Here is a 24,397-nt window from a genome sequence, read left to right as displayed (position 1 = left end):
TTCAGCTGCATATGCCCGGCCTATCCAAAATAATTTTAAGGTCAACCTCATCCATTTTCAAAATAATTTTAAGGTCAAGCTTCACCCATCTCCATTTGTTTTTAATTTTGCCAAGGTGACTGCAATTAACTTACCAAGTTTCAAGCTGAACTACTTTGGGGTCAGGGGAGGCGGGAGGGAAAGAAACATTAATGCGAAGTCATGTGTTTTCCTTACAAACCTAAATAAATAACTGCTGGCAATGCAGAACAATACTGCATTTTAAAATAAACAGGAGTCAAATCCCCATAGCCGAAACAACCAAAACATCAGTTATTTTATCTCTTGGAAAGTAGTTGACAATATTAACAAATGTCAGATATATGCAAAAGACAAGACAGCTGAATCACACACACACATGCAGAAAACCCACCCTCACTGTACTCTTATAGAAATGCAGCAGAAGCAATATTTCCAGTTCCTGAAAAGAACAGCTGTAAGCCAGTCTGGGGGCAACCAAGGACGTCCAAATGCAAGTTCTCCTCTCCAAACACTTCAAGTTCCCTGAGCAAACAACAGTTGCTCAGAGCCGAAGAGGACAGTGCCAGTTTTGCAGGCTCCTGCAACAGGTGCCAGGCCTGCTTTGCTAAGTAAACACTCCAATGACAACAGCATCTAGCGAATTCCCAAGGGGAATTCAAAACCAGAAGGCATCAGAAATTGCTGCAGGCACCCCTGCTTCCCGGACATGGCTCTTGGTTGCTCTGAAACAGGCTCTCAGCTCCTTCCTGCACCACTCAGAGTCTGCTGAGCACAGCCCTGCTGCTATAAATCCCATCTTCTGGCTCCCTGTGCTGCCCCTCTGATTGCACAGTTTGGTACAGGTGTATTATTCAGCTTTACGTGTTGCCCGGCCCAGACTTCTGCGTTTTTAGAATATCTGCACGCACACACACAGGGAGCAGATATGCTTTGGTAAGTAAAGCAACAGTGCTCTTCTCAGATCTCTTCATGCAATAAATACTCGGCTTCTGGAAAACTGTTCTGGTTGTGATTTTCTTGGGCACCCTCCTCCCCAGTACAACTCAGAGATAAAGATCTTGTCACAGCTGTAAAACTAAAGCTGCACTACAGAGCAAGGTCAGGCTTTGCCTATTTATACAACAGCATCCTTACTTTAAAGCTTTAAAGTTCTTGTAACCCATTTCTGTCTTTTTCATACAAATAATATTTTCAAAAGCTAAACGTCTTTGTTCACGTATACCAAACAGAGCCTTTTTGCCGGTAATAGCCTGGAAGCTAATAACTATTTTAGAGCAATTCCAGCACAATGAAATGCTGTTATTGGCTGTTTATGTAACAGTGAATTAACCCCCACCGATACCTTTCAGGAATTCACAGCCATAGTGCACAAAAAGTGCTTTGCGAGAGCTTGTTAATATGGTAAGTGCAAAAGCCGCCTCGATTCAGAAGACTGTCTTTCAAAACAAACATGCTTAACCTGCAGTTTCAGACATGGAAGAAATTACTCAATTAATTGCAGACAACAAGAAAACAACAGGGTTATAACTAATGTACAGTAAATGCTCTGTGGGTGTAATGCAAGCTCATTTCCCAGTAGCATACTCTCTCACATCCTAACACATTTCTTACCCCACAGCTGTAAAACAGTTTCAAGAATGTTAAATTTACTTAGATTTTTTTCCTCACATACATTTGTTTTTTGGCAATGAATGTTCTTATTATTAACCAGGTAGGGTTTCTTCTCTTAAGAAACATGTTTACAATAAAGTACTTTGCAGCATCATACTTTTCATACTTTTTTCCTAGACAATACATCATCTTTTCCAAAGTTGAACAAACACCAGAATTTATGAAGTTTTTGCCTGCACTAATGGTATCCTTGCAGGGACAAAAGAAGGGACCACAGTGACAGGACTCAATAAATTCCCACCTGCTTCTGGGAATTCAAGCAGGCAACGAGTAGCAAAAAGCTCAAAAGCACAAAAAGACCCCACCAGTGGCAACTGCTCCCATTCTGACACTAAGCAAGAGATGGAGGCAAACACTAATAATTAAAGATAATGGAATGAAAACTTACCAAAGCAGACATTGATGTCTTCTTCTGTCATTCCTTCCATTCATGTTAAAGACATCTGTCAATGACTTGATCTAGGCTAGATATCAGCACGAAGGCTAATATTTAAACTTGCTGCTTCCTTACTGCTTATAGATATGCAGGATGTGTTTATATGCACAGCTTATTATTAGAATGATAACAACTAACCGTGATAATGAAATATGCAGATGAAAATCAGAATACCCTTCTCAGCAGACGCTAGAAACATTCATAAACACGTATGCCTCCCCTTTCTGCTGAAGCCAGCCCGATACCTCAAAGCCTTATGATATTTTCCTCAATGTAGCCCCCATGCAAACGCATCTAATCCTCTTACCCGGAGAGCCGCCCCACACCCCCCAAAGCTTTATTTCTTTTAAAACGATGCCTGCAACACTTGGGGGCTGCCGGCCGGCTCCCGTCACCCGTCCCCCGGCGGGGCACCCCCCGGGACACCGGAACGACCCTGCCACATCACGTTAGGCGCAGCGGAGTGCCCGGCTTAAGACGTAATCTCCCTCCCCGGCTTACGGATCCCAGGAATCCTCCCCCGCTACCTCGCCATGGCAACGGCAGCCACGGGGAACACGGGGCCGCCTCTTGCGCAGGGGGAGCGCCCGGCCCCGCCAAAAGGCCGCGGGTCCCACCGCCGCCCCCCCCCAGCGCCCAGCACCCCGCTCCGCCCGCCGCAACCGGAGAAGATGCGCGGGGCGGATTTCGGGATTCGGGTTGGGGCGTTTTCTTTTGGTTTGGGTTTTTCTTTTCTCCTTATTTCTTTTTAATTTTCTTCCCCCCACCCATTTTTTCTCTGTGTCCCATTTTTCATTTTTTCCCTTTTTCTAATTTTTAATTTTTTTTTTAATTTTCCCCCTTTCCCCCTTTTTCCATTTCCCCCCTTTATCCCCTTTTTCTGTTTCCCATTTTTCCCTTTTTTTCCATTTTCCCTCATTTTTCCCTTTTTCTTTTCTCCCCCCCCCTTTCCCTCCCTTTCCCTTTTTATCCTTTTTTTTTTTCCCTTCCTCCCCTTTTTTCCTTTTTATCCTTTTCGTCCCACTTCCCTCCCCCCCCCCCTTTTTTTTTTCCTTTCCTCCTTTTATTGCATTTCCCACAACCAACAGCCAGCTAGGTGGAGATTTAACCCACTCCGATCCCCCTCCCATGGTAAACCCAACTGCAGCAAAGCCATCCACCAACAGCACAATCCCCATTCCCACTTCCCGTGAACGGGTGGCAACAGAAAATTGTTGCGCGTTTAAGCTCTTCAAATTAATAACCCCACGGAAGGCTTGGAGCTGGGCAGATGAAAGGCAAGGTGTGGACTTTGATCCACGTGTGACGGGATCCGCGCGGGCAGGCCGCCCAGCCCCTGTGGAGCAGCGCTGAAGGTCAGCCTGGGCTGATCAGATTGCAGCAAGAGGGCTGTAGAAAGCAAAGCCAAAGGGAGGTGGAAAAAAAATCTATACTGCCCAGGTGTCTGCCAAGAGATGAGAGAAAAGTCTGCCTCTGCTACAGGGATTTATGATGAAGGTAAATGAAGCTGTAATATTATGCTTGCCAAGATACTTAGGTCTTCCTTCAGGAAAACACTTAAGCATGTGCTTAAACCCATTACTATTCAGGGCAGCCCATAAGCGTTTGCTGAAGGTTAAGCATAACTCTCTTACACAGGAGCCCTTAAGTACTACACTGATTAAGGCATTTTTTTTTTTCCTTCTAAATCTGAGCTATCATGAACCAACAAATGAATTGCTCTCATTATATTTTAATATCACCTCTGTCTTTTTTCAAATTAAACCAGAGAATGCAAACAGAAAGTAAGCCTTATTTTACATTAAGAAGATAAAACTCAACTTTACATTCTGTTGTACTTTTTTTTTTTTCTTTAAAATCAACAGGCTGCACACTACCATGCATCCTTTATGGACGAGCACCTTTCATGAGGAAGAAAGCAAGCACATGGAAAAATGATTGCTCTGCTAGTGCAAAAACTCTAATTCCCTTGATGTGCTGTTACAAACCAGGAATGATCACAAAGAGCAATACATACATACATACGCTTTATCCACTGATCTCTTTTGAAGCAAACGTTAAAACGCTATAGATGGTGAACGTTATTTCAGCTACTAAAGGCTGTGGATAAAACAGCTATTTATCAGTTCACATAAGGTCCTGTCACATCCACGGTCAGATGAGTTTGCCTATTGCACAAGTGACACAGCCTGCCCTTAATGCCCCTAGAAACTTTTGACAAGCTAAGCATACATAACGAGCCACAAATCTCACATACAAATGTTACAGCTCATTAATGTTCAACAGGCAGGTATCACGTCTGCAACTGCTTCAGTTTCTGTTTCATAGCACACCTCCCCTCCCACTGCCCATTCCTTACAAAATCCCCTGCTGGAGGAAAAAACTTCACTAACTAGAGAATCGACAGTTGTGTCTCTTTCTGAAGACCTTTCTCCTTGCTGTCATTTAGGAATACTCTGCCCCACATACTGAACTATTGGTTTGTTTACTTTCTTTATACACAGAGAAAATCAGACCTTGGGAAATGGTTTGTGCCAGTTTTGACTTCTACTGGAGCTAAAATCAGGGTCTTGGCTGAATTCTGTAACATATAGTTTTGAAGGAAAACACTTTTACACAGGTTTTCTGTTCTGTTTCTGGGAGACAGCCTTGGTAGCAGAGCTTATGAGAGGCATTTAGATCTCCTATTGCAGATCTTGGGACAGATGGCAAAGTACCAGGGCAGAAGGTTATGCTAAGTTCACGGTGTTTCCCATTCTTACTAGACATATCCAAATGCTATGGGCGGGCAGGAACATCTTTATATACCTGCAAGAACCTCTTCCCCTTGCTTGCTGTAATTTGCCTTGCTAAAGCCTGAGCTAAAGGCACCACCATCTTCCTGGAAACTTTGTTGTTATAAATGGCTAGGGACAAAGAAATAAAGAGGAATCTCAGAAGCCTGTCCCTAAATGACCAATTTACCTTTCAGGAAATAAAGGTCTCACCTTGGCATGACAGCTGGACAAAAGAGAAGTTTGAAATCTCCATGCTACAACTGTCCTGATGTGCCCCACTCAGCTCTTCAAACAGGAAAGCAAATCCAAAGAAGTAGGCTAATGATCTTAACGATTAAGAGACGGCCACAACCACGCTGCAAAAAATGAAAGTGCATTCAGCTGTCCATGGATAGTAAAATTACCTGCGAACTTTACAAAGCACCTCCTGAGATGAATGCTACAGGACTTCTGTTTACTCAGAAGAACAACGCTGCAAAAAGGGGGAGAAATCAGATGTTCAAAGTCTTTCCTACTGTTCCCACTGCTTAAAGACCTATCAGCACAAGCAACATGAAGGAACAAGTGAGTAAATAACTACAATCTTCACTGCTGTGCCGAGAAGCTGGAAACCAAAGAAAAAGAAAGATCAGTATGAACAATCCTAACTCCACATTTGTAAAACAAACCTAGGAGAAAATGTCTCCTTATGTGAGATCACAGCAGGGCCCAAATGGCTTCAAGACAAAGCGTACATGAACTCTCTCTTGAGAAGGCTCAAAGTTGGATGCTCAAGTGAACCACCAGTGAGTTTTCCCACAGAATCGGGACCTTTAAGAGCCTATCTCTACTGTCACCTGGTTCATAGCAAGGATCTGGCAGCAGCAATTACCACACAAGCTTCTCTCTCCTCCCCCTAAAACAGGCACATAACGTAGGATGCTGTTCTCAGTCACTAGTGACTGGAGATCACAGCACCTGTATTCCCCCACCTCCTTCTCAGAGGAGTATGTTAACAGTCTACTAAAAAATGAACAACTAATGAAACAAAAATAGATTACAAAGTGACAATCTCCATTTTCTGAAGCTGAAATCCCAATCTCTTCCACTGGAGTGAAAGTCCAAATGATGAAATAAACCTTGAACTGTGCCCTAGTGTTGCTCTACTCATCGTTTTTAGAAACAAAAGAGCACCTTGTCCCAGACGAGCAATTTAGCAACTCCATCTGTATACGTGCCCTCATGCCAGATGTCAAAAAGAGGGAGCAGAAAACCTTCAGCCAGCCAGTATCCAAACGAGAGCATTCCCCTGATCAATATCAGTGACCAGAATTGAACTTTTAAGAGACGTCACGGCAGTTACTGTCATACCACCATGACCCGACTCCAGGAACACGGCCAGCTGTGATCCCAAACCAGTGGTCTCCTAAAGTGAGTCTCATGAACATCAAGCACTCATCTGGATATGAAACTGGGGGGAGAATAAAAAAGGACCTATTTACCATCGACATGTTCAGCAGAACTCAGCCTGCATCATCTTGTCAGCTCTCACAGTGATCTCCAGGAGCAAGTGAGCAGGAGAGAGAACAGAGAAGAGCTCTGAACTGGAACTCAATGGCAGAGGGAGAGGGGGTCATAAGTCTTCTCACCTTCCCAGTTCTCTAAAGGAAAAATGGGTACATCGCATATGCATATGGGTTCTCTATCTAATCTCAGCCACTTCGACTATTCCTGAATGCCACACTGGTTTTCAACTGAAAAAAAACAAGGAAAACAAAATCTGTGTATTCCTGATGTCTAAAATACAGCTGTCACAACACTGCAGATGCAGGAAACCAGAACATTTAACGAAGTATTTTTTTCCCTTTTTATCTAAAGTAATTCCAAATAATGAACAGGGGTAGAAGACGTCACTATGCTATTTAGTGTTCATCCTAAATCAGATTGCAAGATATGTTAGAAAAAGATAGCACTTCTTTGGAACCGTTTTAAATATGACTAAATAAATATTCTAACCTGAGTTTGAAATAATCTTAAAATAGTCTTTCCAATGGTTTTGTCCTGTTACATGATGATTTAAACCAGGTATAATGCAACTTTGAATCATATTCAAACAAGGTACCTCAACCAATTTAAACTATATTTAGACTGCAGTACTTTTACTATTAAAGAAATCTAACAGAGGAACAACATGCTTGGAACATCTGTCGCAGTGATTGAAAGAAGTCTATGACAGGAATAGCAAACACTTATTTTCTTTTCGGAGATGCTGTCAATCTGCTGAAGCGAGGTATCAGTAAAGTAGATTGTTTCTAAGAGGTACCTCACACTGGCCCATCTTCTCCAAAACAAAGATGATTAAAATATCCCCTTGTTGCATAACCTTGTCTGCTTGCTTATTATTATCTGCTATTGTTGTATTGGGGGGAAAAAAAAACTCTGTCAAAGCTAGTAAGCATGTTACAGTGTTATATTAAAAAAATTTCCTTTGCCCAAGTCTAAAAACCTCCCCCTAATGAAATTCAAATTTTAAAGTGTGTCAATTACTATTTACATTTAAATAATCAACTGTATGACTCAACACAATCCCTAAGATACAGACCCCTAGGCAAGGCTGTCTGTCACCCAACGTATTCTGCAGAGACAAGCAGAGCCACAAGTATTTATGACACAACTTCCCAGTTACTTCATGGAAGATAACAACAGAACAGCTGCTCACCCTATGCTAACACTGGTTCTCCAGGAGGGGTTTCTACGCTGCTTGCTCCTTAGGTGGTCAAAATCAAGGTTTCTTCCTAAGACAACAACTGTCCTTCCTGCCCAGACCACACAGAGGTGTATTCCACGTGAAGGTGAAGAAGGGAGAGTCTCTAGGGCTGTGCTTGGGCTCCCTCTGAGCACAGAGATAAAGGAAACTGATATGCTGAAAAATAATGGCATGACTCATAGGATTCATTATAAGTTCTTGGTCTATCACTATCATGCATCCAACTGCGGGCAACCAGCAAACAGTACCTCTTCTCACTGTCACCAGGCTGAGGTTTCAACCCCATGGCCAAGCAGCAGCCGCACACATTGCTCTCCGTAACTAGGATCTGCTGAGGCCCTCAGGTCAGGCACATAATACATAGTATCATTTTGGTTGGAAGAGACCCTCGGGATCATTGAGTCCAAACATAATCTAACTCTAGCACTAAACCATGTCCCCAAGAACCTCATCTAAATGCCTTTTAAACACCTCCAGGGATGGTGGCTCCACCACTTCCCTAGGCAGCCTGCTCCAATGCCTGACATTGTAAAGAGCAGCCTGTTCCTCCACGTCACCCCATCTGACCAACGGCATCAACACACAACTAATGCCACCATGTCACTCTTGAGCTCTGGTGGAACAAGCCTTGAGGCTCAGCAGGAGGAAGGCAGGCTGGTGGGCTGCTAACACGAGAGGATGCCTTTAATAACCAACAACAGCATCTGCATGACACAAGACAACGCAGGCCAAGAAGGGCTGAAGGCAGCTGCGGTTGCATGGCCCGGGCAGTTCCCTTGTGCTCAGTGCTCATCTGTGTTCAAGAGAGGTGACCATGGCCACTACTGATGTCCTCGGACCAGCCCAGCGAAGAGCCTCTCCCTGGGTCACAGCACCGCCGTGGGGATTTCAGCCATTGCTGAGAACACCACCAGTTTTCTAGCTGGAGACAGGAGATGCAAAATGGTTTAGGAAAAGTTAAGAAGGGGACTTCAAAAAAGCAGCCAAGCAGTTTCTGGCCAGTGGATAGGGATAGAAAAGCTTTCTGAGAAACTTCAGTATCAAATAGCTAAGACAGACCAAGTATCAGCACTCCAGAAGGACTGAAATGACTGTAAGAAGGGAATGAAATGCCACAGTCTTGAAGTTCTCTGCTGATTATTTAGGGGAGAAAGGGAAGAATCAAACAAGGACAAGAATACTGACATATTCAACTAAATAGTTTAAAATCCTATTTCTTTTTCATACGTAAATACTCACATTAACATATATTGTGCTAAAAAGATTCATAAGACATTTATATATAAAATACAGACTTAAAAGCAGAATTTATCCCTCTATAATGTGTTTTTTGTAGATACAGGGCTCTTAACTTCAAAAGGGACTGCTATACAAAGGAATCACTCTTAACTTTCAACTTCTGTATCAAAAGTTTTTAGTGTACCAATCCAAAAAAGTTCACAATTCAGCCACGATCAAAAGTGTTTTTTTCCAAACAATTTGGGAAAAGATGATGGCTGTGCAACTTGCCAGGGTGACACTCAACACCTGACTTATCACACCCCGCTTAATCCACAGCTCACACCCTACCATACTTTTATTAAAACTGATGGGTACAGACTCCACCTTCCTGAGAGTAAAGTCCCGATTTCCCCATGCATCCACTGGTCCTTTTAGAGTGGCCTCTGGAGGCATCTCAGCTCTTTACTCCTGCTCTTTTTACCCCTCCTTAAATTTCAACAGATAGACTTCAGCAAAAACTATTTTATTTTAAACCGCTCATGGAGAGACCTGGATCTACATTTCCAAAGCAATAAAAAGGTAGGACAGAATTTTCTCTGTCAGTAGCAGACAGGCAGAGCTCCTTTTTGACTAATTATTTTAATGCTGCTGTGGTTTTGTTGTAGTATTAATTATGCAGTAGGGCGCCCACAGCTTTGTATAAGCATCCTTTTGAATTATTTAAAACAAAATAAAAGGGAAACAGCAGTTACTCAGCATTTCTGTACACTGTGCAAGACAAATTTTAGCACCGATCACAGAACACGCTAAGCAACAAATAACACAGTCACCGACGTGCAGGCCTTGAAAGACGAAGCAGGTCATTCTACAACTGACTGTCCCTGAGTAGCTGTACACTTGCTTAAGGACAGAAGCATCATAAGGTTACTAAGTGTACTACTTTGTGGATTCAGCTGGTTGCTTCTTAAAAAAACCAACCAACCAACCCACCCCTAACCCAGACCACAGCATAAGTGGAAAAAAATACATCGGATTACCCAAGATAATTCTATTCAATTTTTGAAGTTTCGGTTTTAAATAGCCTGAAGTGAAAGACCAAAGGAGAAATAAAGCTCCTAGACTGTTGTATGATTTCAAGCCAGTCCTTGGCCAACTCAGTAATAGCTGGGGCAGACATTACAAACTAACGCAGTCTGTATTTGACTACGCATATGTCCAGCCAACAGAAAATATATTTTTCCGCCATGGTGAAGGCAGGAGTCAATTAGTGAACAAGTCAGCCTCAGCCTCCACCTTTCCTTCTGCAGGGGGGATGCCTGGGAGGAGCGCCCTTCCCTCCTGCTCCCGAATCCACCCTGTCCTCTCACAGCTCTGTTAAATCATCCCCTTTCACCCCGAGCATGGAAACAGGTTTTAAGAAAGTTCCCTTAAGGCTAACGGGGAAATCTTGACCCGAACCAGGTTGCAGCCATAGCTGTGTGACTCCCCGAAAGAAAGCACTTAGGAACAGATTCATGACCAAGGGGATTGCAGCTGTCAAGAGGGGCTTAAAGCCCATAATCGGGATCAGACTACGCGACATGAACCACAGCATTCCCTGCAGTGGTTACTACGCTTCTGTCCTTTTTCCAGCAATTTCTGCTGACTCAGGAGCACAAATTGCTGACATCCCTCCCAGGAGCGCTCACGCACACAGTGAACTCCTTTACATGCACGCAAAATCAACAATATTGAACATGGAAAGGAGTATGAAACAAGTAAGTATATGTCAAAGAACTTAAAAAAAAAAGTTCCACGCTTTAACCACCTCTCTCTTTTTTCTTTTTTTTTTTTAAATACTCACATTAAGTGCTACACTGAACAAAAGCAGCTGAACAAACAATCTTGGGATTACTGGAAAAAATACAGCGGTGAAATTTTGCAGGATTTTAGCCCACTACAAAGACCCACAGTTTTTTGGCCAATCTGGAAGACAAATTGTTTCAACGAGTGAGGATTTCCCCTCTTCAGAAAGCAAAAACTTGCTGTGCATGTGTGGCACATCCTAAATAACCAAAAGCATCGCGGGAGTTGTTCCACATAGGTACCCACCCCAGACACCGCACAAACAACCCTGCCATTCGAAATGTGTAATAAAGAGACTACAGAAAAGTTTAAAGTACCACTTCTTGAAACTCACCAAATTACTGTTGTTACAAGAAAACACATACAAACAAAACCAGCTGAATTTACCAAACATTTTATATAAAAATCACTTCAACTAAAATTTTTTTTAAAGATTACATAGAAAAGCAACTTGTGCAAAGTGACAGATTTCAGCAATGCAAGCAAGCAAATCTTCGAATTAAAAATACTACTATTAATAATACTGTCTCATATATACAAGAAAAACAGATTAATTTGGCTATTTCTTAGCCTCAACCAGGTTATAACCTTCACACTCAAACTAAACTTCACCACATTTATTGCCAAAATCCTTTTGGCATTAGATTTAGTAACTGTGGAAAAAATACCCCAAGTTTTGTCTTTGTCCCCCAGTGAAATATTTTTACAATTTCTTTAGTGTAGTTATTTTCCTCTAAGTAACTGTTACCCCTTCTTCTACTTCACTGTCCCATGCTAGCTTCACAACCGATTTTCCACCCTTCGTTGACCGCCCAACTTGCACTCCCCCAGCTAAGTAGGAAGTCTGCAGAAGACAACCACAGGCTACAATGTACAATAAGCTAGATGTGCATCAACAAAAATCACACTCTTGCGAAAAAGCAAACATTGTGCCGGAAAAGACAGAGAGCAAGAGAGGTCTGTGAGGAAAGCCTTCTGCTGTACTCACCATTACTAGGATGTCAGCAGGAGCACTGTGGTCAAGTTTCACGGCTGCACTCCATGAAATATGTGGGCAAATCAGAAGATATTCAGACAAGAGTAGAAAAAAATATGTATTATGTACCTAATCTAAACAAAAGGAAACTGAAGGGAGACAAGGCAACAACCTTAAATTGTTCAGCAGGATGATGCGAAGAGGAAAGGAACTTATTTTCAAATTACAAGGACTTCACCAAGACAGTGAGAAAAACTTTCTGACAGAAAGAAAAACACTCAAATAGAATATATACGATATATATGTACACATAGACATCATATGTATATAAGATACATATTGTATCTTTTTAGTAGGATGAGAACACCTATCTATGTATGAAGATGCTGGTTGCTGCCAGAAATAACCAAGAATTTGCCAACGCTGTTTTAAGGCAAGCAGTTTAGATTGAGGACGCAGTTCAGCCCTGTGATTCTGCATGCAGGCAAACCACCTCCCCCTTTTCCCAACACAAGTGACCATTGAGGCCTATGAAAGGAGCAGTCTCTTTATTTTAAAATACAGAAAGAAGAGGCTTTAGCTTTGCTGTCCCTGGTAGCCCTGGGCAAAGGTCAGGTACAGCCTGCCCCTCAACAGCAAGCCCAAGGCAGCATGACAAAAGATGACGTAGCCATGTGGAGTACAGCAAATCACCTAAACTGCACCAAAAAAACCCAAAGTCCATGCAATCAGCTACAGAGAAAATAAAAGCAAAGGTTTTCAGTTAGGTGCCAAGAGTTCTACAAACAGGAAAGGGCAAAAATCTGCAGAAACACCACTCTTGACTTCTATATACTGTACCAGCAGATGATGCATGTTATTTGTGGACATCAGCTACCTTGTTCCCTGCTTTTAAACAAAGAGCATGGCTTTTTCCTCTCCTATGTGTATTTTGTCTACACAGATCAATAGTGGTTTGGGTTAAAAACTATTTTACTTATTTACACCATCCCTCAAAAAACAGGGATCTCCCTCAGCTGATTACAAGCATTGACCACCCATCAGCTGTTCAAACAAATGAGTTGTATCTTCCACCAGACTGCGATTTAGCCACAGGTGCAAGTTTGCGTTCAATCTAAGGAAGTGATTTTTTTCCTCCCTCTTCTCCCATAACCTTAAGTTTCCAGGCTGTTGTTTGTTTGTTTGGGGTTTTTTGTTTGTTTGTTTGTTTTTAATCTGCCTTTTCCCCCTTTCTTCTTCTCTCTCTTTTCTCCTTCCAACCTTTCCTGTTGCCTACTAGCAGCTCTTCTCCACTGCCGCTCCTTATTTCACAACACCATGCTACAGGGTGGAAGGCAGTACAAGAAAAGTAGTGGGACAAGCACATAGAGCTCCAGTAAAATGGGGATATTCCTGGTGCACTCCTCCAAACATTTAAAAGCAAAGGTCTCCAACCTTCACTGATCCATTAGCAACAGTACAGACTAACAGACACAGAGATCAACACCAGATTTTGGTCTTGAACCAAGGTTCACTAAATCAAGAAATATTTTACGTACAGAGGGTGGAAAAAAAGAAGAAGAAAGCCCAAAAGACTGAAGATGCAGAGAGGTACACAATTTGAGCTAGTCTTGTGCATAACATAAAAGCACCCATGGAAATGCCACAGATGCATTCACTCTGTAGCAGGGATGTGAAAAATTACTGTGATTTTATTCCCAACCAGCTTGCCGGAGAACACCACAGGAGGCTTCAAAAGGACTTTGTGTTCTCCTGCTTCTGGACTGCTGTCAGGGTCGGAGGGACCCTGACGTGATCTGGATGCCTGCAGACTGCTTGGTTTATGCTGACCAATTCCTACCAACCCTTGTGTCCTAAAGGCTGGATGGAGCTGCCCGACATGCTCCTCCTGACTCCCACCACATGGCTTGCAAGGAGTCCAGCGCTGAAGCTGGTTCTCCAAGCCAGGTAGATGTCAATGATTCCATTAAAAATGTTATAGATTTTTTTTGTGAAAATGGACAGGAGTAGAGTCCTGGTGAAGATATTGACCTCTATGCATACACATTCCTTTGGCTTTTCCTTTTACTGGCAACACAGAAAGTGGCAGTGTTTTAAGGACTGAAGCTCTCAGAGAAAACAATTCAGGCAGAGCAGAACACCTCACTAATTACATTACTAACACACTCTTTCCTTAGCAAAGCCTTGTCCATAGCACACATGTAACTAAGTTTTAGCGACTTGTTCTGGAGTCATATCTCATGCAAAGCAACTGTTGAGTCTAACCACAGCAGCTTTTGACAAGCAATTTATCAGAACCACTACTGGGCAGGCACTCATTTTTTCATTTTATGGCCAACACCAAGGGTGACAGAACTGAAAAGTTTATTTCCTTTTGTTGGTCCATGCAGCTGCATTAGCATTGTTGTAATACAGGGTTCTGTTTGACAGAAAGTTTCTATATGTGTATATATCCCACATATGCTCCAGACTCCAAGGACAATAAACAGAAGTTAAGATGTGGTCATACTTTTATCTATACTGGTCACAGCAATCCTCATTTTCTATGGGGCACCCAAAAGCTCATGCAAGCGCGTGGCAGATACAGCCTCTGGCTTCACAAGACATATGTGAGAGGGCAAGAAGAGCTGGACTGAGCGAGGTCCGTGTGGGCCGGCTGTGCGAGATGTCATGCTGTGCTCATTTGGAAAGTACCCAGCAGCCATGCCTCAACTCATCTCAAAATGAGAAAGGCCACTTCTTCTTCCTTTGTATAAAGGTTATCAGAAAACCACAGAAAGTTCCCACAGCAGTAACTAAAATATTCTTAGGGGAATAAAACAAAATAAAAATATATATTTTGATATGCATGCATGTACCAAGCTGCTTTCTTAAAGGCAAAATAGAGAACTTCATGGGCTGAACTCTGGCAGAAGGCTGAACATTCAGCAATAGCTGCTCTACCAAAATCAGGCAGCTAACATGGAAATTACCTCCTGTTTCCTAAATACAAAGTGCACTAGTACCAAAATATTTTGAAACCAAGGACCAAAATGAAGGAAAAACAAAAATGCAGGTACACCTGAGATCAGAAGAAGTTGAGACCATCTAAAACTTTCCACTGATCTTACCAGAACCAAGCATATCTATATAGGCAGCTAAAAGTTAATTTGAAAAAACAGACTTTAAATTCTGTTTCTGAAGATATGAGCCACTGTGCTTGGTCACACAACACGCTACAATTGAGTTTCCTCTCCTACTCAGAGCATTAGGCAGTTATAAAAGGTGTCAGTAAGTCTTTAATTACATCATAAACCTTGGCAGTGTTAGATAATTTCTCGAGGGATTTGACAGAGGAAGCAAAAGGTTACGGAAATCTCAGTTTTTCTTCTTAGGTTCCTAACCTTCACAGCAGTGCAGTCATGTGGAAGAAGTGAATCTGAAAGTACCAGATGAAAGAAGGCAAGTAAATCTATTTTGAGTTTCCATTTAAAAAAAAATCCTGATAGTTTTAGCCACCTTCAGGGAGCTCTGGCTCAAGACTGGGCACCCAAAGTTATGAACATTACTAAGCATTAGTGTTCCTTCATCAGACCCCTAATTTTGTGCTGTGTTCAAGCTAGCAGTTACTAACTGAATTAGCTCCCCCAAATTCAGTGCTACCCGAGTTGGGCAGCAAGGGTTGTGTGCACCTGTGGGCAATCAGCCGTTGAAGACGGGGAAAAAATTGCTCCCCACCTGTCCTGAGAACATAAAAACACAGAATAGTTTGGGTTGGAAGGGACTTTCAAAGCCCATCTAGTCCAACCCCCTGCAATGAGCAGGGACATCTTCAACTAGATCAGGTTGCTCAGAACCCCATCCAGCCTGGCCTGGAATGTCTCCAGGGATGGGGCATCTACCACCTCTCTGGGCAACATGGGCCAGTATTTCACCACCCCCAGTGAAAAAAATTTCCTCCTCATGTCCAGTCTGAATCTCTCTTCGTTTAAAACCATTACCCTTGTCCTATCACAACCAGTTTGTCAGGTGGGGGTGATTCAGAAGTTGTAACGCAGGGCTCCTCTCCAAACGCTGCAGTCTTTCACAGAGCTGCTCGAGCATCACATCCCATTGCTTGTGCACAGCGCACATTGCAGAGGGCTTGAAAATTTTGCGGAGTCTCTTATATTTTAGGAACAATAGAGATGCTGCTGACTACAAAAGGACTGCTTAACGGTGTCACTTTAGGGGGACCCTACTGCTTTTACTTCCTCAGGATGTAACTACGAAGGATGAAACTACTGCTTGTGTAATGACAGTAACTAGCTGTTCTTGCCATATAGCGGTGTCCTGCCCTACGAAATATAAATATGTACCAAAGAATCAAGTTCTGTCCTCAGAATTCCAGTAACTTAAATCCAACAGGAAGAAGCGTGCTTAAGAAAAACTCGGAAGGGGATTCTTCCTTCCACTGTTCTCATATATGAAATATATGCATGTTTAGCAAAATTCCTGTTTTAGTAGCTCTTGTATTTGTTTTCCATTAGACATTATGAAACTTACTTTAGCAAATATGTTTTGTGGGTTGTAATCCATAGCTTGTTAACCACTATATTCATTTAGGGACTACACATATGCTTTTTCAAATATAGACATAAGGGGAAGTAAAAATCATGCCAGAGAGCATTGGTTAGTTCCCAGGAAAGATGGCATCTAGAATTTGGCAGCCTTCAGACACGAGAACAGTACTAACACCATCAGACTCAAAATTTTAAGTAGTTTGTGTGGGCCTTTTTTATGTATAGGTGACCTCAGCTTCTACGGTTATTTGTAACTTAAACCATCCTTATTTTTTAATACAAAATACATAGCAGCATTTCCTCTAGCTGTAGCATTATTGTACTAGAAAATTATGTTTGCAAAACTCATCCCCACAACTCTGAGTGCTTCCAGAAACTTATTTTTACTGGACGTTTGATGAAAATACTGTTGTAATCTGCTACATCGCTACCAAAACTCTTACAGAATGACAGCGTGCTTGGTAAACAGAAAATAACAAATGAGCTATCACTAGGTTTCCAATAAAGCAGAGAGGGAAAAGTGGTCACACCAAACCACCAGAACACATGGAGAACTGGTTTTTATCACCCAAGAGAACATGGGACAGAGGCTTGGGATCCTCCCAAAAGCCTTCTGTGCTTCACGAACCTGGGCTCCCTGCTTGGCCAGGTATCGGCTCCCAGACCCGTCACCCTGGATCAGGTGCAAGGCCAGCTTTTGGCAAGGAGCCTCTGCTCCCCCATGCTGGCGTCATCAGGTGACAGCTGCCACGGCTGAGCCAGGAATCTGAATCTCACATTCATGTATGGCAAAAAATCAGCTCTCCAAAGCTATCATGATAGCAATGAGGCTTCCTAATTGGGAAAAACACTTCTGCTCCAAGGTAGCTGACTGGCTTCACTGGTTGTCTCTTTGGTTTTGTTAGAGCCAAGATGAAAGAATCGCAGCTTAAGCTTATGGCCCTGCTTATTTTTTTTAAACAAAAATGTACTGTTGTTTCTGGGAAGAACAAAAAAAACCAAAACCAGAAATAAACAAAAACAACAACAACAACAAAAACCACACCAAAAAGAAACAGAAAAAAACCCAAACCAAAGAAAAAAGCCCTGTCATCAGCAGGCATATCTATTTAAATGTGGATAACAAGAGGAAGCTCACATCAAACATCCCCTACAAGCTGCTTCTCACTGCCCCGTGCTAAAGTTCAGCCCATCACAGTAGCTGCCTGGTTCCTCTCCTCACCAGCACTTCCCTCCCTTGCTCGGGGGAGCACGAGCTCCCTGAGCAAAAATACAGTATATTGTGCACAAGCAGACCCATGTTGAAGAACTGTGTGGTTGGGGACCCAAGAACCAGCACAACCTCCCCTCAACACCAACTTTTCCTATGCTGCTTTTCCTCTCAAAACTTCTCCACTCTTTGTTGTGTGGAAGGGGTGGCGACGGCTGCATGGCCATCACTTGGTGGAGAGCCATGCACTGTCCTCTCTCTGTTGCTGAGGAAATGACCCTGTGCCCAATTTGGCTCATTTCTCTGTCCAGTTGGTAAGAGACAACATCTAAAGACAAGTGTGGGTACTGGAGAGTTAACACTGTTGAGGGCACAGGTTTAGTAGCCATCAGCAAAGATAAATTTATTCTCTGCTGATCCATCTACCTCTTAATAACTAAATTCTGGATGGCCTCTAAGCAATGAACTCTAAGTTGTAACAGGGCTTCTGCATACACAGTTGGGCCCAAAGTACTCACTATGTTGCCATCACAACAGATATCAGCAAGAAAAACATATTCTTATCACCATTTAATAAGAAAAAGATATTTATATTAACATTACAGAAGAAGTCTGAAAAAAGCAGCCTTCAAATATACCCAGTGTTTTAAAATCAAAGTTAGAGTTTATTCTGCACACTGTGATTGTATTGTAAAAGGGAAACAAAACCATACAGGGTACTTCCTTGAGGTTTAAGAAAGTAATTAAATACCATACAATTTATAACATTTAATTTGCCTCAGCTTCTGCAAAATAATATGGCACATGGGGAACATATTCAAAATTTTGATCTAGTCTACTTGAAAACTATTTAAAGGAAACACTAACTGATATATACATTGCCGAATCCCTCTGCCAATACTTGCTGATTATCCCAGCAGTGTTCTCTCCTATTGCTGTATGAAAGAAACAGCCAACTAATTCATTAACCAGGAGGTGTTGATTACATACATATTGTTATCAAAAGCACAAACTACACTTTTTTTTCTTTCTCTCAGTTACAGTAATTTTAGGTGCTTGCAAAACAAGCAGACTGAAAATATTCAGCCTGAAATCTGATACTTAAATAATACTTGGGTAATGCCTCCGTAAGAACCCAAATAAGACACACAGAAATTTCATACACTCAAAGCCCAGCTACACACAGCTAGTAGCTATTCTCAATTAAGCATTCTACTCTAAAAAAAGGTAAAGCCAAACAGAGTTCTTTTTTGTCCCAGTATAAGTATGTCCACAGACCTGGGACATTCCCTGAATTTTACATTTTTACCGCCTTTATATTCAAATTAGTTTCCAAATGCAAGAAAGTCTCCATTTTCTTTTTTGCATGGCCTAACTACAGAAGACTTGGATTACACACAGAAGGAATGAATGCTGCTTTCTAAGACACTGATTCAACTGGGTATCTTCAATTTTACAGCCGACTGAAAGCAGACCCCAAAACCATGAAAAATGACCCGGAATTTTTATCAGCACTTCCTACCCACATGCGTTCATGAATACCAAATTCTGTAGTTAAAATGGACTCTCAAATTGTTTTCAGTAATTCACCACAGGGAGGGACAGAACCCCCACAAGTGACTAAGACAATTTAGAAATATCACCCCCCAAGGCCAAGTCTGCCATTGATTTGATATGTCAGGTTTGGTCTCTAAGTAAAACTAACAATGCATGTTAATGTCATACATAATCACAATAAAGTGTTACAGCTCTAGAAGACAAAGTGCTACATGATTCAATAAAACCCTTCTAGTACATGACGTAACTGAATTATTTAGAGGTAAAACACAGGAATTTTAAGGGTTCTCCTCATCAGCAAGGTTTGTTCTTGTCACATAACTAAAGACAAGAAAACAGAAAAAAGGAGCTGATAAACAAACAAACAAACAAACAAACAGAATCGTGATCTGATTTTTTTTCCCTTGATTCTAGGAACAGGCTCCCACTTAGAAAGGGAATATCATAAAGGCAAAGAGCACCCACGCAGAGCCAGATCCTCAGATTTCTGCAGCTATTAAACACCTTGGACAAAATCCTAGAGAAACAGGTTGAACAGAGTATATGACAACAGACTCTGAGTCTGTACCCTGTTTGTTATGCTTTCCATTTTTTGTTTGTGCAAACTCAGTAATCGAGAACTTAACCCACCACCTGGCTGAAATAAAACTAGCTTTTGCTTGAAGTTTCTCCAGCATCTCCAGTTGCTTTGCAAGGTCACACTAAGGACTAGTCGTATCAAATGCCAAGAAAAAGCAAGATGTTTTGCCAAGCAGGCAATATCCAGTGCCTCCCTGGCACAGGGCAGACAAAACAAAGGCAATCCACAACTCTGGGAAATGTCTGCTTTCACTTTTTTTTAAGTCCTCCAAAATAAAATGCAGAGACCCATCACTTTAACTGAAGAGAGTTTTAGACAATACTTTACTTCTTTGACAGACAACAGTCAGGGGGCAAGACAGTATTTTCAGTATCACATCTGATGTATTGCAGATGCTCTTTTTCCTTCTTTCCATTGTAAGCAAAGACATTCTACTTAATAATATTTTGCATACTCTTGGGCAGGATGTTGATTACAAAAGGCAGGTGGATTTACTTTCAGGAAACACAATACCTAATGGCAGTAATTTTTCAGAGCTCAACGACAAATATCTTATCTCCTTTCAGGCTTCTACAGGCCACTAAAACATCACAATTACACCATGAGGTTGGTAACATGCAGTATTTTCGGAAAAAGCTTTCTCTTAACAGTTCATTCTGTATGTAACTCATAAGAGACCTAAGTTGGCATTAGGTTCATAAAGGGTAAAACTGAATATTTCTGTGCAAGCAGGACATCTATTGCAGTCACTCAATACTGCTTCTAGCACTTTTATGATGTCATTAAGGGAATGGGTCGTAATACTTCAATTCAGCCAGCTTTTGAGGTCCTAACCCAGCAACTGACTGCAGTAAGTCTGGGGTTCTGTTTTGGGTATTTTTTTTGTGTGTGTGAGGGGGTGAGTTTTTGAGTTGTTTGTTTGTTTTTCCTTTCTCAATATATAGTACAACAAAGGGATTCCATGCTAAATATTATTCCGTGCAATGTCTGGAGTTATACCACAAATGGCTAATGCATCTCAGCTAAAACAAACTACTCTGCAGCAATGAATGGGGACTCTGTTGTTGAAGTCCTTGCCAACTGCATGCATCGTTCTTGGTTCTGCTAATGCTGCGGAGGGACAAAGGCCATATTCTGTCCTTCATGGCAGCACAGCACAGTGACAATGCTGTACATTAAAGAAAGCACAGCACGCTGACAAACAGATTCATTACTACCTCCTTCCTCTCAGTTCCAACACATAAACGTAGCATCGTTTCTCACATTGTGCCGAAAATAATGGGAAACAGGGCTAAACATGACAGAGACTTTCCATAGCTCCAGAATGTAAATCCCCCTTCCTCCATCTTGATCAGATTTTGTTGAGTGGTTTTTGCATCATTCATCTATCCTTGAAAATATGTAGAAGAAAAGCTAAGAACAGAGCAGCTGTTCAAGCATATCAGCAATTTTAAAAATTACACCGCAACAGCATAATCTATACTCCTGTAAGAATCTGCTTCGCACTCTTTGGTAATGTCGTATCTCTCTCCGCTATTCTTATTTCAGGCAAATACAAAAAACAGATCTGAGAAAAGATCTAAGAAAGTTTCATTTATAAGTAGATGTAGACATTTTCCACACAAGTAAGTAAATTATACAGTCCAGATTCCTCCATAACCCCATGTTCTGCCCCTGTATTCCCTGCCTGCCACTCCCTTTCCCTCAAATATATATGGCCTGGGCCGTCTTGCTACTAGGTGTGACCTCAATATCACAACAACACTGAAGATAACCTAAGTGAAGATTTCAGAAAGCACCCATCTAATAATAAAGCTGTTTGCAGAAAACTCTGGGAATTCCAGAGAACATTTCAAGCCTAGAAGGACAGGTATGTATACAGAAATAACATAAAGCTGACTTGATTCTGATGTCCCAAAAGAAAACACTTCTGTACCAATACTACGCTTGCCTTAGGAACAAAGAAATTCCTATCAGCGTCCTTATAATGCTAGTATGCACAAGCATCTTACTATTTTCAATAAGTTTTACCAGGATGAAAGAGAATTGTAGTAACCACCACAATGATCAAAGGTTAAGGGGTACTCAACCATCCTCAACATTGCCACCAGTGCCTCTGGCTCAACAGTCCCACTCATCTGTAGACTAGATGAGCCACTGGTTAAAAATAACCCAAAAAAACCCCAAAAGTGTCTCTTATGAATGGCAATCTGACATTTCATGGACACAACTACATTACAGTTCCAATAATGTTTAGAAATTAGAGCTGAAATAGTAGAAACAGTGAGTGTAAATCTACTGCCAGGAATGAAAAGAAAAAAAAAAAAAATTAAAAACACAAACACCACAAACCCCTAAAAAGTCAGTTCTCAGGTTAACAGGACCCTGAAACAAACCTCTGTAAATTCAGGATATATTCTCATGCAAGCAGAAACAAATCAGATCAGTCACTAACAAGAAATATGGGCAAAGGGGGCAAACACTTGCCAGGATCAAACACAGGATTTAGGGGGAGAACAAACAAACAAACAAAAAAAGATGTTTTCCTTCTTCTGTGTCCTCAAATGAAGCAGTTAGCAATAGGGCAAGGGGGCATGGGCTTAAACCCTGCCAGGGGAAATTTAGGCTGGATATTAGAAAGAAATTCTTTACAGAGAGAGTGGTCAGGCATTGGAATGGCCTGCCCAGGGAGGTGGTGGACTCACCGTCCCTGGAGGTTTTTAAACTCAGATTGGACATGGCACTTAGTGCCATGATCTAATAAATGGACTAGAGTTGGACCAAGGGTTGGACTCGATGATCTCTGAAGTCTTTTCCAACCCAGTCGATTCTGTGATTCTGTGTGATTCTGTGTTAACTTTTCTTGGAAGTGGATTTCTACAGAAGTTGAGGTGAGTAAAAAAAATGATACTTGAAACCTTCACAACACTAAAAAACACACAGCCCATCCCAGTCTATGAGAATAATCTAATGATTCCATCAAAAAAAATAGCCGGAAATAAGCTTAAAAATAATTCAAGCATCACTTACAGTTCAGACTGTAAATACGCAGAGTGAAAAATATGGCTACTCATGGGCACATGTTGGACTACAACCCCAGCTGGTATAAGTGGTGCCTGATGCTAGTTTTGTTTAAGACTGACATTTGTTAGTCGGGAAACAGCAGACCCAGGTGGACTCTGAGCCACATTTACTGACTTGAGTGCCAATGGGCAGCACTGACGAGTCTGCGAAAGTCACCCTGTTCATCACTTTTAGGGGTGGTCTCAACTGTGTCAAAAATAGAGACAAAAACTCTCCAGCTCCACAGAGGCCACTGAGCTCTCCCACGCTGCTGTGAATTCCACATTGTACTTGAAACCATTCTGATATAAATAAGGATACTGGTGAAACCCATCAAGCCGCAGCACTACTCTCATCCACTGCTTTGCCAATCACCTGAGTAAATGACCGGCCCTTCCCACTCTGAGCAACGAGAAAACTTGCAGCCGGCGGACGCGGCCGTGACGAACAGGTTCCCTGTGCCACTCGCCTGCTGCTGCAGGGATTTAATTTGGAAAGAGGGCACTGTGACATGAAATTCCACAATCACCAGACCAGGAATCTTCCCAAGGAAAGTACAGTATGGCAGCAGCAGGAAAAAGAAAAAAATCATGGTTGTGATGCTGCATAAATATGCCTATATGGCTACTGGAGATGAGCACTGAGAAACAGCTGAACTCATAAGCTTGCTAACTTCCATGCTGAACTTCATATTTCAAATCAGCAGCCACTCAAATTCCTGTTGTGTTGAAACATTCCTAAAACGAAGCAATTCAGGCTCCCTCATGCAAGATTTTCTACTACTTTAGCAGGATCATTGCTTGCCTTATAAAGTTTCTCTATTGCCTTTGGCTTTGCCCTTCTATTTACTGGGAATGTTTTGAGGTTTTGTTTTTTAAGCATGCATTTATTGAAACACTCCACTGGAAAATGACAGCGCTGATACAAAATTATTTCTTGTAATCAAGTCATACATTTCAACAGCACGTAATTCACACACTTACTTTGTAAAGAAGTCTGACAACTTTCGTTTACATGCCTTAACTTGCTCATTTGCATTCTGTAAAATATTTTGAAGCCATTAACTGGAAGTTACTGTATCTTCTATGGTACACCGAAGAAACTTTAGTCCTGCAGCCACAGTCATTTTGTGTCATTAATCTTCTGCATGATTCAAGCACATTTGGATTTCTGGTAAGAGCGGATGACCAATAATAAAAACTATATATAAACTAGCTCGGCTTGGACTCCTGCAATCATTTGGGAAATTCTCAGAAGCTATCTCCTTGGTTGTAGCTGTATCACTCAACACGCAGTACACAGGAATTGTTTGTGGAAACGTTTAGTATTTTTAGGCCTGGGCTCTAAATAGGAATTTGACACTGAAAAAAAGGTATCATTTATACGCTCAAACCCCTCGTCGTGTCCTCAGCTACGAATTTACGAACAGGGGGTAGAGGATGAACTGCTCAGCTATAAGCTGGAATTTACAAACATATTTAAGCACCTGCTGAAAATAACTAGGAATTATGCTCTTGACACAAGTACATACTTTTCTTTTTCTGCAAAGTAAAAGCCTCAGCTCAGTACAGGACAGGAGTACACATAAAATGAATCAATATTGAATGAAAAGCCACAAATCCACTTTTCTAATTTCCAGGTCTTGTCTCAGCTGCACAAATACGTTATTTTAATCTAGTTTTTAAGGTAAGATACACTGCACATAATTTATATACTTGGTAAATAATTTTTCTTGATTAAAAAAAAGAAAATC

The 24,397-nt window shown here is 41.6% G+C and overlaps 1 protein-coding gene across 7 annotated transcripts in view; it reads right to left on the bottom strand.

Moving 5' to 3' along the window:
• The window catches only part of HIVEP1 (HIVEP zinc finger 1), a 125,780-nt gene that overhangs the window by 79,927 nt on the left and 21,456 nt on the right, over positions 1–24,397 (bottom strand). Inside the window, exon 1 of one of the 7 annotated variants that reach the window (XM_082047067.1) lies at positions 2,081–2,906. The exons of the other annotated variants lie outside the window; for them this stretch is intronic. Coding sequence (XP_081903193.1) covers positions 2,081–2,120 — 40 coding nt within the window. The 5' untranslated portion in view covers positions 2,121–2,906. Of the gene's footprint in view, positions 1–2,080; positions 2,907–24,397 lie in introns of those variants that run through there. 7 annotated transcript variants of the gene reach the window in all.

Source organism: Streptopelia decaocto (genome assembly GCF_964273445.1).
Source record: "Streptopelia decaocto genome assembly, chromosome: 2".
Lineage (NCBI taxonomy): Eukaryota > Metazoa > Chordata > Aves > Columbiformes > Columbidae > Streptopelia > Streptopelia decaocto.
Note: the sequence above shows the minus strand (reverse complement) of the source record. Positions and strands in the feature narration are given on the sequence as shown.